This window comes from Nomia melanderi, chromosome 9 (assembly GCF_051020985.1).
Source record: "Nomia melanderi isolate GNS246 chromosome 9, iyNomMela1, whole genome shotgun sequence".
Classification (NCBI taxonomy): domain Eukaryota; kingdom Metazoa; phylum Arthropoda; class Insecta; order Hymenoptera; family Halictidae; genus Nomia; species Nomia melanderi.
The window spans coordinates 835,252-849,251 of record NC_135007.1 but is presented as its reverse complement, the minus strand read 5'-3'; the positions used below and the strand labels follow the sequence as shown (position 1 = coordinate 849,251).

The following is a 14,000-nucleotide window of genomic DNA, read 5'->3' as shown; positions in this document are numbered from 1 at the left end:
TTCATAATTACACCTAAACTCTCAGTTTGATGTTTTACAGTTTTACTTGTTTGATTTCATTCCAAACTTATTCTGGAACTTTTCCACTTAGCCCTTTGTGAAAACAATTCTCCTTATAGACAATGTTATATGAACACTATTTTGAATGAAAATAATTTAAAAAATATTTAGTATTTTGTAAAATTAGTCAGTCAATTGACATTATCTTGGATAAAGTATTGTACATTGAGAATAATACAGCGCTAATGGCTGTAAACTTATTTCATTCCAAAATTTGTTCTATCTTTTCCTGACACCATAGAATATTTTATTTGTAAATGTTAAACAAAAAACGAACACTAAATTAGCTTTCAAAATGTAAAGTCTATTAATCGATTAATGTTCTATTTTTTTATTTCTTTGTCTAGTGATTGAAAAACTTGTGTTTGAAAATTGTGTTTGAAGTTTTGAATGTAATTTCCATAATAATAACAATGGAACTTTTTCAGTTACGCTTAACATATTTTGTATAACAAATATCTCTAAATTTAAGCCACTATAATTTTATTAATACTTGGAATTTTCCGAGAATTTTTACATGACGATATTTCAGAAAGATTGCATAAAAATCAAATAATATAAAAGAGTTGATTTTTTTATTTTATAAAAGCGATATGTCCATAATTTATTTATTTATCAATATTGACTATTAATATATGATTCATTCATAATGAAAGAATCTCTTCATGTAAAAGCGATATAAGTTAATATCGCGTCTCTGTATATAATATTTACAATATCTATATTTATGGTCGACATTTTCTCTATGTGACCCTTGCACTTACTATAAGGTTCGTGACCTTATAGCTACTGACAAGTTTCGTGACATTTGAATTTAAATTAAGTTCGAGCCGAAACAAACAGGGTATAGCTCGAGTGATACAAGGTTCGTATACATTTCACCCTTGAAATAAGTTCGAACATTGTGAACCCACTGTAGTACTATAATACCCTTAATGAATAAAATTCGAAAACTCAAAAACTAAAAAATCAAAAAGTGTAAGATATATAATTTTTTTGTCTTAAAATAATCGATGACCAAACGTAAATTGTTACATTACTTATAATTTTGACTGACAGTTATTTAGGAAAGGGGCTTTCCTACCGATTTTCATGATTTTTAAATATATTGGGGAAATCGATATTTTGAACAAATTTTTCCTTTTATAAAAACTCTTTTAGTTTACGAGATATTCACGAAAAACCGATGGATTTAGACTAGAAGAATTTTTGGTAATTATGACGTAAAAAATTTCCACGCCAAACTCGGAAAAACCAGCCTCACAAATACTCCTTTTTGCTATCTACATGACAGTCATCTTTATAAATTTTAAAAACAGACATCAATAAATGACTATTTGGATAAATTTACCATTCAATGATACGTCGCTTCTTTGGGTTAAATAAATAATTCTTAACGAAATGTCTTAATGAAACAAATTTTTGTAACATAAAAATATCGTCTACTGAAGTGCACTCACACTCTCGAATATAAAGCTAGAAATTCAGAAATCATTGAAATCCGTGAGGTGTACTATTTAAAAAGTATGAAGTATACATATTTTTATAAATATCTCGGGAACCAAGGGCGAACGACGGTAATATGTATAGAAACTATTTATTAGTGAAATTGAAAGTTGGATGCCTTTGTTTCATTAAACTGAGAGTTCGTCTTATTGTAGTACACAAATTTTTTTATGAGTGTACAAATAAATTATAGTGGAAACTTATGTAAGAGCATATAAATGATAAAATAAAACATAATTTCTGCTTGCTAATATTTAAATATTGGAATTTCTATATTTCATGTCTTTCCTCGTTTAGAAAAGTTTTTATCTGCAAAGAATTAGTGAACTGTTTAAAACAAAAAAATATAGCAATAAACTTACCGTACATGGCTATCAAAGGCAGCATGAAATATTGTTAATTATAAATCCATTATAATCTCAAAACAATAGTTAAAAAAGATTTTTTATTTTAACTTTTTTAACTGATCATACAGATTTATCTATTCATACTACATGCTCAGAGACTCAGTATGTTAAGAACAACAGAATTTCATAGAGACACTTTTGAAGCAAATTTTGCACTTTAATATACAAGACATTTGATTTAAAATTTTCCACGCATTTATCTTTTGATTTATTGTAAAACATGTTTCAAGTAAAACTTACTGTGTTTTGAGAGGGTCATCTTTTGTTAGTCACAAATCTTATTTAGATGGATCGTACTTCAGAAATTTCAAAGTGACTTTGGTTTCTTTAAAAAAAAAACCATATTTTTTCATTTAGATGTAGATGTGTAACCCATCCGAGACAAATTCATTGACCTAGAATAAGATTATCTTTGAAGGTCATTCAAGGTCATTTATTGTTGTTCAGAACTTACCTTTGTTAAATATTTAAACATTGTTCCTTATTCTTTAGATTTGACAGGTTGAGCTTGGACGTCAACACATAATTAATTCTATCTCTAAATTACCACCCTCACGAAAGTTGCATAACTGATTATTGGCAGGCACTTCCAATTTGGTCCTTCAAGTTATCAGGTGTAGCGGATTAATTCTGGTAAATTCAATTTTTTAAAGCCTCACGAGAAAAAGTCCAAAGGTGTTAAATCCGGAAATCTTGTTGAGAAGGATGTCCTGTTTCTTCTTCCGATCTAACGATTGGGTAACATGTGTTGCACATTTTGAATAAAGTTTGCGATCGACCAGCGAAATATTCCGGTACAAGATATCTTAGGAATATTCAATAAAATTAAAGTTTGGACGGTACTAAACAACCCTGAATGACCTTCAAAGATAATCATATTACAGATCAATGAATTTGTCTCGGAATAGGATACATACCTATTTAAATGAAAACAAACAGTTCGCTTTGAAAAAATCAAGATCACCTTGAAGCCTCTGTAGTATGTCCATCTAAATAACATTTGTAACTAGCAACAATATGTCTCCTTTGAAATAAAACAAATTTTTTTTGATAACATAATCTTTCTTATAATAACAAATAGTTCGAAAGATAATTGCGTCAAAGATTAAAATGGAACATTTTGTATTCAATATATTATTAAAATCAATACAATTGTACCGTGAATTCTTGGAATATTGTCTTGTTAATTAATATATTTTTATTAGGGCTTGCAAGAGAATCGGATTTTTAATAGAAGAAATGTTGCATTACTAAAGTAACATATATACAAAATATCAAATTTTTATCTATAAATTCGAATTACTAATAAATTGCCCGTGTATATAATAATTCGTTTTTTTAGATAGAACTGCGTAATTTTTAATAAACTAATCAATGCAGGTCGTTATTTCCTACAAAATTATATTAAGTTATTTATGCTGAAGAATCATGAATTTATATACACACATAGGAGATATTTTAATCTCAAAAATTGCAAAGAGGTGATAGTACAGATAGTATCTATTACTTTGAAATGACATAAAGTGATACTACTTTGATAAAGCAATATTAAAATGAAAATATCTCCTAATACTAGCTTAATACTACATTGTAGGAAATAATAAACTTAGTACGATTCCATTTAGATTAAAGATTATATAACCTTTAAACAACTGTGAAAGAGAAACAAATTATTAAAAATATCAAAGTACAGCTTTCTCAAATTTATTCATTTCCTATTTGAACTAATTTTTATACAACAGATAACTTACTAGAACCTCGCATTTATAGATCAAAATTGGATACTCTGTATATACATTGATTAAAGTTTTAAAAGTTATTTTTAATATAAATAGTGTTTAAAAAATTATTACTTTTCTTTAACTGAGTAAGTAATATTTCATATTTATTTTTATATATACATTTATACTGTATGATAAAAAAATATATGTGTGTTAACATATTAATACACTGTCAATATTTAATTATTATTATTGTATATATGATTACAGTAAGTTATAACAAAAAAAAAACTGTACAAAGGATCATGTAAAATAAAATTTCACAACATTCTATACAATAATTACCAAAATAAAAATAAAAATTATAAGATTCGTTCACAAACCCCATATAAAACAGAATATTATGTCTAAACTTATTATGAAAGTAGTGTCCTACTGTTTACACACACTTATAAGCAATCAAAATCATGAGACAGATCAGCAAACAACAAAATGAACAGAGAAAGATCATTATATTGTTCTAACATGCAAAAGGAACTAGAAGCTTTCATATCGAATGATCAAATAAGAGATTCTTATGTAAAAAAGATGCATGAATATAAGAGCATTTAATGCAGAAAGAAGTAAATATCCCAATATTAAATCACACACGCTGACAGACTCTACCTTCCCGATCCTGAAGCTGTCACATATGGAATCATCGAAGCAAGGTAAATGACCAGAGCAGCAAAAACAATAGGTTATTTATGACAAATTTTGTTATGAAATGTAAGAAATACTTGTAATGTATCATAATTTTCATTGAATAGAATAGTAATAAGTCATATGATCATTATTAGTTTTCTTATTTTAATTTCAAGGCAGTAAATATGTAAATATTTTTTTTTGTTATAAATAACTATAAAAATTAATTGCAATTAAATATTATTTCAAAAGTTGAATGAGAAAACATTTTTAAGAAAAGTCTTAGGAATGTAATGTGCAATGTACGTGAAATATATGATTATTTACATAATAAAACATCAAAATCTTCTTTTATATAAAAATATTTCCTAAGATCTTTCTGAAAAATTAGTAATATTGTTATTCTTTTACAGTGTTCAAAATAAAATTGCATTTGAACACAGTCTATGAGCGAGATCAAATAAAAAAAGTCTCACCTAACTACAGGCCCCATAACACCGTCCCTAGGTAGTGTTTGTAGGAGTGAAGTACCCGCTGATCCTGGGCGTGTCTGTGCCCATAATTAAACATATTATAAATAAACAATGTGAATAAAGTAATAAAGTAATTAAAGAAAATAGTAAATTGAAAACTATGTGTTATGAGAATTAAAGATGTGTGAAGCAACTATTAATATTGCTTTCAATTGTCTAGTTTCTAGTGCAGTGATTAACTGGTGTTGTATTATATGTGTATTTTTGGCTGGGAAGCGAAAACAAATAAATTTGTTATCATTATTCAAATCATTTCCAGAATAATCATAACCAGCAAGATAAAAGGACAACATTCAATAATAATTCTCCAATTATTAAATTTCTCTTACTAACTAATACACTATAGTACTTATGAAATATTAAATTACAAAGTTACCTTGTCTGTTTGTGTCGCAGCATTGCAAGTGTCCATAGATAGAATAGTGTTACGACTATTATTTAAAGCACAATTTTGCCTTTCAATGTTGTTAGGTCCTTGAAGCTTCGACATTTGAAACTGTAAAACAAACTGGTTAAATTATCCATTAATAGACCTGAATCATCCAACTTACCTGTAACACTTGTATAGTTCGGTCTTTGTCCTCTACTTGGCCTTGCAAAAAGATTACTTGTCTGCGTAAATCAGCCAATTCATCAACAATGCTGCTATCTTCGCTTCCTGGTGAAGTATTAGCATCTACAGTGCTTCCTTCATTCAGGTTATAGAAGAGGCCATTCTGAAATTTTATTATTTATAAAAATGAAATTATTTTTTCAGTAAATTTGATTAAATCTTTTATGTTTAATAAAGCCTTGAAAAGATCTATAAAATGTAACTACCTTTACAGTATTATCGAATGGGGTGAGAGTTTCAGTCTGTGGATACAAAAGAATACATTACATATTATTCGATAGTTTATGTAAAAAATATTAATAATTTAATAGAACATAAAATTTAGTGCAGTAAAAAAAATAAAAAATACAACATACCCTCGTCAACCCGTTCTCTTCTGACTTGAAGGATAAATCATGGTTGGTGATAATAATGAAAAATAATAAAAAAATAGTGTGTTAATAGAGAAGCTCATTAATACTGTGCAATGTAAATAAATGGAATGTGTTTGATAACAAATAAAACACTTCATTGCAAGCGGTATTATTGAAAAGAAATCACAGATGTTTGGTTAATCAACATACCCCTTGAAGTAATTGCTTCAGTTTCAGGAGTGTTGTTTTTATAGAAACAATATCTTGAAACATATCTGTATATGAGTCTCTGTCGATTCGAATATCCAGCTCATGTATTCTGTCGATACTTGGGGACTGAACCTATATTAAATTCACTTGAATTAGAACAATGTAAATATTGTATATAACAAAGAAATAATTACAATTTCATTGATTGAACGATCGATATAATTAGCAAGGTTGGTCAAAAGATATTCAAAATAACGAATGATAAATAAATTCAATTGATTATTGTTTGCGAACAACGAATAAATAATATATTCATCATTCACTGATAATAAATTCATTGAATTTATACGTTATTTTAAATAACTTTTGTCCAACGTTTCATGTAATAATACAGTAAACGTAAATTATATTGCCTTGCTGTCAGTCGAATTTGTAAATGATAACAAAAACTGACAAATAGCAAATAACGAATAAATATTTGTCGCACAAATAACTGAATAACGATAAACTATTTATTCGTTATTGTTATTCAAACCAAGTTTTATTCGAATAATGCCTAACAGTGATTATTAATATATAAATCTATCAGGCATTAAATGAACATTACAGGCTCAGAAACTTAGAACAATTGAAAAAATCAAATGATACGTATGGTTTCTATTAAGGGGAGGCACCACCTATAGAGACGTCTTAAACATAGGTAAACTTTAGGAATTTTTTTATTAATAACTATTACATGAAAATTTGTGATTTTTTCTGAGTATATAACTGTAACCTTCTGCTTTATACTTATATTTTTTTTAAGCCAAAATGTTACAAAATAGCGCAGATAATCGTTAGCTTTGGAATCCCCTTTCGTAAAACATTCATTGTTGAATGACTCAATTGCAAACAAGTGAAACATCCGAAAACAAAAATACTTATGGATTTATAAATAAAAATATATTTTCTAAAATGTAGCTTACGGATTTTCCAAAATTTTAATTATTATAGAAATAGCAAGCAGTTGAAGTGGAAAAACCTGGGAAAACCAAAAACATTTTAGATAATATATTTTTAGAATTTTTGCTTAGAAAAAATATAAATATAAAGCAGAAGGTCACAGTTATACACTCAGAAAAGATACAAGCTTTCACTTAATAGTTATTAATAAGAAAAATTCCTAAAATTCACCTATGTTTAGGTCGTCTCGAGATGGTGTTCCTTCTTAAACTGAGACTATTATAAAATTAAGATTTAACTAAGTAACTCTTCATAATCTAAAGTATTCTTCGTTTTGTACTCTGGAAATATAATCTAATATGGTAGTTTACTAATTCAATTGAGAACTTTTAAGAAACACAATAATTATACTTATACATGTATGATATAATAATGATGTTATGAATAATTGTAACAAATGTTGATAAAATACGTAGCTATTAAACTATAATTTAATGCCTAACAGAGGTATATTCTGTTGAAATGTATTGAAATATTTTAAAAATTCTGAAAAAATGATAGCAGGATGTTCAAGAAAATGCATTGAGAGCATCATCGATTGCTCTTTACATTAGAGAAATCAAACCTTTAATTTTTAGTTATTAATATGCTTAAAACCTCCACTTGTAAAATGGTAAAGGACATTTCAATTTGTATTTGTACCAGTAATACGAATATTTCAGTCCCATACTTTGGAACCCCCTGTGTAAAATTCAAAAAAAAAATTCACTTTCAGATTCAAAAGTAATCGTTAATAATAAGTTTCTTTTTTGAAATAAATGTAGAACTATCAGCCATACAACTGTTTAGTTTTATTTTAGTTCTTTTTTCATATAGAAAATTCCTATAACACGAATTCTTTATGCTAAATTCAATTCCGAATGGACTTCCACTATTCCGTAAATAAGTTCTATCTATAGTTGCGAATTAAACTATAAATAATGAAGGTAAGTAACAATCTTGAGACCCTAATGGAGTGTGATCGAATTTGTACTACATAGTTGTATTAATACTATGCAAAAAAAGATTACTTTTACTTGAACTGTACTAAATTGATTAATCTTATTGATACAAGATTAATGAACAAGAACATTATTCAGCAATAGCAATATTTTTTTGTATTGTGAACAAACCCAAATAAAGTTTTATTTGAACGCCCAAGATTGAGTCATAGAAGTTGCGTTAAAACTATGGAGGTTGGTAAAGCTGTAAAATGTTGTGTTTCACTAGGAAGTGCTAAACAATTTACGACAAATAGACATATGTATTGTAATGGCAAACGCGACGCTTACAAAAGTTGATGTTTAACATGTTGAATGCCGCATGATTTCATAGAGCGAAATACACAAAATAGATAACATATAATATGAAATCATTTGATTGAATTGTATTATGATTATTACACATTCATCTAGCTGAATGTCGATACAGTAATTCGATTTAATTGGGATCACCTGTGACCTGCATGGCATCCAACGTGTCAACGGGGTATTTTCATTTGAAATTTTGAAAAAATTGATTTTTTTTCTTGCATTTTCTTAAAGTGCATTTGTTAAAAAATATCTATATCAAAAGATATTCTTAAAAATAATGATTGCGGATATTTGAACAGGACTGTTATGGCATATCGCAATATGTAACAGCAGATATATGTATGTTTCCCCCTCACTTGACACTTACTAAATGCATGTTTATGCCTTTTAACTGCTTGTCATATGATTTCAGTGATTTGCGACTAAATTCAACTAATTTTATTGTCAACAAGTTGTAAGAAATATTACGAAGTGTTTCATTTATTGTAAGTACGTATTAAATATTGAAGGTGGAATATTGAAAATACCAAAATAGTCTCTAATCTCTAATCTCTAGTCTCTAATCTTTACCACGAGTCTGACTCTTCATTACAAGGCAAAGGGTTAAGTCTCATTTTATGTCCCTATATGATCCTGCAATTGCTCATTAATTGTAAGTATTCGATGCATAGCTTCCGAATCCGTAAAACTATCAGTCCTGTACGTAAGAAACGCAAAAATTTTAAACGCGTTCTACATAGTTGACATGATATCTCAAGATCTACTTGTCTGATTGATTTGAATTTTGGACAGGTTCTTTAGCAGATTTGTCATTATAGCCAGTACTTGAATCTTAAAAAATCTTGTTTTTATAATTTTTTATTATACTGATATGTAGTAAGAAAAGAAACCTAAAAAAATGCAACTTGAACTTTGAACTGCCGTCACTTTTTTGAAGAATGAGATATTTGAATCTTTTCAATAAAGCCTATAACCATATTTATACTAAATACAATCACACCTCGTTTCCTTGTTTCCGTTCAGTACAACGCACAGTGCGGCCAAACGGCCGTTTTCTGGATAAAACTCAATAACCTAAAAAGTAAGAGTGATACAAAAAAATGTTTCAGACAAAAGTTGTAAGGCATAGAGCTAAGCATATGGTGGTTATATTTTTATTACATTATATTACATTATATTATTGAGATATTATGAAGTTAATTTATCACGATGGATATTTTGCGTTTCGATTCAAACGTTAAATAAATAGAGAAACAGAATTTATTTGCACAAAATTATTTTTGAAATGAAAATCAATTTATATAGCAGGGGCTACTTAGCAACACATTGATAACTTTCAATTTTCTTTATGTGAATAGTCGAATTTAGGGGTTTTGTCCACGGACAGCCGCACTGTGCAACCGCCAGAATCATGTCAACCATCAAGACATGATCTTTGAAAATAACTTTCTTTAACAATGTGTAACTCTTAAACTTTTAAATGTTTTAACTTTCAAAAATTGCGTAGTACAATTTAAATGTTAGTAAATACATGTGTAAGAAATCAATGAAAAGTAGTTTGCAGATTAAAAAAAAGTTTCCAAAGTAAGCCTGAACACTGCCGTTTCAAATGAAAATATCCCTTTAAGAAACTGCAAATGGTTATTGAATGAAAACATGCAGAATCAATGCGAACGTACGCTAACTGCGAAAGTTCATTTGCGTACAAAGCCATAAACTAAGCTCGGACACGTTTCAAGCGGGGTTCGTACTTGATGTGTAACTATATAGAAACCATAACTAGAAACCGTCCTGCCGTTTGGTGATTTGATTTGTAGCGCATATGGTATTCACAACACAGAAGGGATAAAGTAAATTGATTTGACGATATCTTTTAGCATGGAATTATATTGTTCATATACGGTTTAGTTTAAAGACACTGAAATGAAAAGCTGTACAATAAGTAATATCTTTAGTCTCATGCAATTTTAATTTCAAGGTTGGTTGATGTAATTTTATTTCATACTGGTGCATGATTCACGTTATTTTTATTTTCACATAGTTTATTTCTATAGTTTCAAATAGAAATTGTATATAGTTTTCTTTAGTATGTTGATAAATCACATTTACATTATCAGAATTGCTATTTATATTCTTATAATACGCAAAATATTACTTGTGGTCCAAACCAGGAAACCGGTTTCCCAATTTGATCCGTTAACGCTATTTTGAAAACAAATTTTTTTGCTCGAAAATATCAACACGTTTCCGATATATGGAAGTATTTGCTTAAGTGGTTCAATATAGGGAACTTTCCCCCAATTCTATTGAGTTGTTCAAAAAGTCTTTTTTTTTTTAAGGAAACTTAATTAGTGAAGTAAAACTTGTTTTGAAATTTCTTCAAACCATGCATTATTTATTTCAATCGATAACTGCTACTTTTCGGTGTCATTATTTATTATGTATATGTTTATTGTGTTTTTATATCATAATATAGACACCTTGTTTGACAAGATAACAATGTTTGCGTTTTGAAAAATTCGCCTAAATGTCCGCGGAACACATTAATTTTTGTGTTAGCAATTAAAATTTTTGCGTTTGTTCAACTTCGGTATTGTAATATTTTTTTATAAATTTTTTACACTGGCAAAACTCGAAATGAATGTATTTAAGAAATAGAGATTCGTAATAATTTTACCAGTTTTTCACCAGAACGTAATAAATTGTGTAAAAGGAATTGCAAAAATGATTAAAAACATGAACCTATATGGGTACACGGTTGCTAATATAAGGATTAAAAACAAGGGTTAAACCGAAATTAAGTCATGATTGTTATCAGATATGTCGGTTCTGAGCTACAATTACGTGCAAAAGTTTCCGAACAGTTCAATTTTTCATGGAATTTTTAATTTTTTAACTTTTGCACACAACTGTATACGGTTTCAGTTATTATATCGGTTTTGCATCGTGTAGTGTAAGAAGGCTCTAGAGATCTCTAGAGCTCAGGAACCTAAATCAGGAGTCCATCAAATTCAAGAGCCCAAATATAATTCCCTCAAACCTAAATGACTTCTCATTCGTTAAATCTTTAATATTTCAATTTTTCAAGGTAACAAACCTGTAATATCTACATTTACCATTTTACTACCTGAATCAACTACTGTTTCCCAACCTCAAATCAATCTAATCCAACATTCAACAAGTGTAAATTAGTCTAATCCGAGTAAACAACTTCTGAGCACTACTCCTTCCTCGTCAACCACTTTACTGTGAAAACTCTAATAAACTCGCGATCCCAGTAAATCACCTAGATTGCTTACGCGTAGTAAGAAACGTCGGAAAACTGGCTAGGAATAAAAATGCGGGCAATCGATCCGCGCGAACTACGACACTGCACAAACGCGGTGTCGTTCGTCAACGTCGTCGACGTTCGTAAAGGGCCAGCAGATGTTAAAATTGCAACGAGGGATAAACAGATGAGGATAAGGACGTTTTTCCTGTCGATGTTCTCAAGGAAAGCTAATGATCTTCCGAGGGTGGGGATCGATACCCGAAGGATCAGTCTCACATCAATCTCGTGACAGTCTTAAGGACTCTATACATGCTGAAACATGCGGCGATGCAAATGGAGACTCCTGAGTTTCACAATGCAAATTGAGGCGTGTGTAGTAGGACAAAGGCAGTGAATTGGAAGCTTCGGTAACTGGCACCGATGCCGGAGTCGGACTCCTGCATTAGTTGGCAAAGGAAAGACGGTTTAAAATAGAAAAAAATGAACAGTTTACGTTCGCCTAGAACTGAAGTAGAGTCAAGGCAGGGATCAGGAGTTCCGGTTGGTGAGGAAAGACTCCAGTGAAACATGAGTAGAAGAGACCTGTACAATGGAATGTTTTCCATCGTAGGACAATGACACGGTACTTGGAACGTGTGCCCCTTTTTTTACTTGCAAAAGTTGATGATAAAAATGGACCGATTTTAAACCTGGCTACCAGTAGAAATTTGTTAACACGACAATATTCTGTACGTTTTATCGAATTTAAAATGCGTAATTATTTACCTTGAAAATGGCGTGAAAGTTATAAAAAATAGACGTAAACGTGGAAATGATTGTCCTTAATAAAACTCGAAAATTAATTCATTATCTTTTTAACATTAAAATTATTAAATGGAATAATGTTTAGTAGTAATAATGTATTTGCCAAAATATGAATATCAATAGTTTAAAGACATATTGTTTTGAACATATCGGTTAGACAATAAAGAATGTTTGCGAAGAATTGTGTAACAACACAATTTGAAGCTATTTTATTTCTACAGACTAAAGCTCTGACATACAAAAATTGTACGATTCCTTCGATATACTTGATATCAATTTATAATGAATTTTCCAACTAATTTTTGGAATGATTATTCTAATATTGAATGACCAATTAGTTTTACGTTTACTTTTTATAACTTATCCATCGTCTCCTCTGATAACGAGAATACTGTATCGTACAGAACTTTTTTTAATTAAATTTGCTGCCCCTATTAAGGCTAATAATGCAAGTAACGGAAGTTCAATGGACAGTTTGAATTCATTGTTTAAACGTTTGTGATACACGACAAACAGAAAAATCCAATGAGTTCATCGACTAAACCCTCAAGCTGAAAAACGCTCAAAATGGCACTTTGGGGTGAAAATAGTGTTCTAGAGGGGAACTGGCCAATAGAAGGCTTGATACTAAAGCAAGACTCGTGAAACCTAGGAGTCGTAGCTTGTTTCAACGTGTGTGGACAGCCTGACTCCGATGCCAGGTTTCATCAAACTTAGAAGACGCCGTTTGCATCGCCGTATATTTCAGCGTGTATGGGGTTCTTTACAAAATCAGTATTTCAGGAGCAGTCTTATATCAATCTTATAATAGTCTTGTCAGAGTTTTGTAGTAATCCTGATAGGACGCATTCGCATGGCCCGACATTCCGAACATGTATCTGCATATTAGTTCTATATAACTGTTATTTTTGGATTTTGAAAGAAATACAGAATCGACATGAAGAACCGAAAAATAACAGTTCTAGAACCGATATAATATTGTTTCTGTAGAACCGAAACCGAAATCGATGTATCTAATAATAATTATGACTTTATTTTGGTTCTTCATAACTGTTCTAGTCGAAACCGATATATAACAGTTTTAAACAGTTATTTTCGGAACCTTTTCAATCCCCGGTTAAAAATAAACACAGATAAGTTTGGGAAAATCCGAAACTATGGTAGGCTTACGCTTATAAAATTGTGAAGTCTCCCAAAAATTTCAGATGCCTGTTGAATTATGTAAGGAACATGTACATAGGTTCCGATTACGTGATTTTTTTAAGTCATTTATCGACCTATGAGGAATGTCTTCTCCAATTATCGAAAACTAAGAGTACCTAAATCTATTATGATATTAGCATGTCAAAATATTTATATTTGAGAAATTACTAAAATTTTTCTTATGTTTATTAGGGTTTTTTTAGATAAACATTCTGTATGAAAATTACAGTGTACTTTCTTTTCTATGTTTATCTTGCTTTGGATTCTTTAAATAATGTTAATTAAAAAATATTCCTAACTTTTATATGTTACCTTTCAGTAATTGTTCAAAAGTGTATATG

The 14,000-nt window shown here is 29.5% G+C and overlaps 1 protein-coding gene across 11 annotated transcripts in view; it reads right to left on the bottom strand.

The window, feature by feature from the left end:
• Window positions 1–14,000, bottom strand: part of LOC116431209 (uncharacterized) — a 268,246-nt gene that overhangs the window by 13,421 nt on the left and 240,825 nt on the right. For 5 of the 11 annotated variants that reach the window (XM_076370605.1, XM_031986300.2, XM_031986301.2 and 2 more), the window contains 6 exons: window positions 6,088–6,219; window positions 5,881–5,904; window positions 5,731–5,766; window positions 5,463–5,627; window positions 5,288–5,407; window positions 4,855–4,928 (listed from right to left, as the gene is read on the bottom strand). In XM_076370605.1, coding sequence (XP_076226720.1) covers window positions 4,855–4,928; window positions 5,288–5,407; window positions 5,463–5,627; window positions 5,731–5,766; window positions 5,881–5,904; window positions 6,088–6,219 — 551 coding nt within the window. Of the gene's footprint in view, window positions 1–2,213; window positions 4,377–4,854; window positions 4,929–5,287; window positions 5,408–5,462; window positions 5,628–5,730; window positions 5,767–5,880; window positions 5,905–6,087; window positions 6,220–14,000 lie in introns of all 11 variants that reach the window. The other 6 variants (XR_012999364.1, XR_012999363.1, XR_004235868.2 and 3 more) reach the window with 6 other exon arrangements.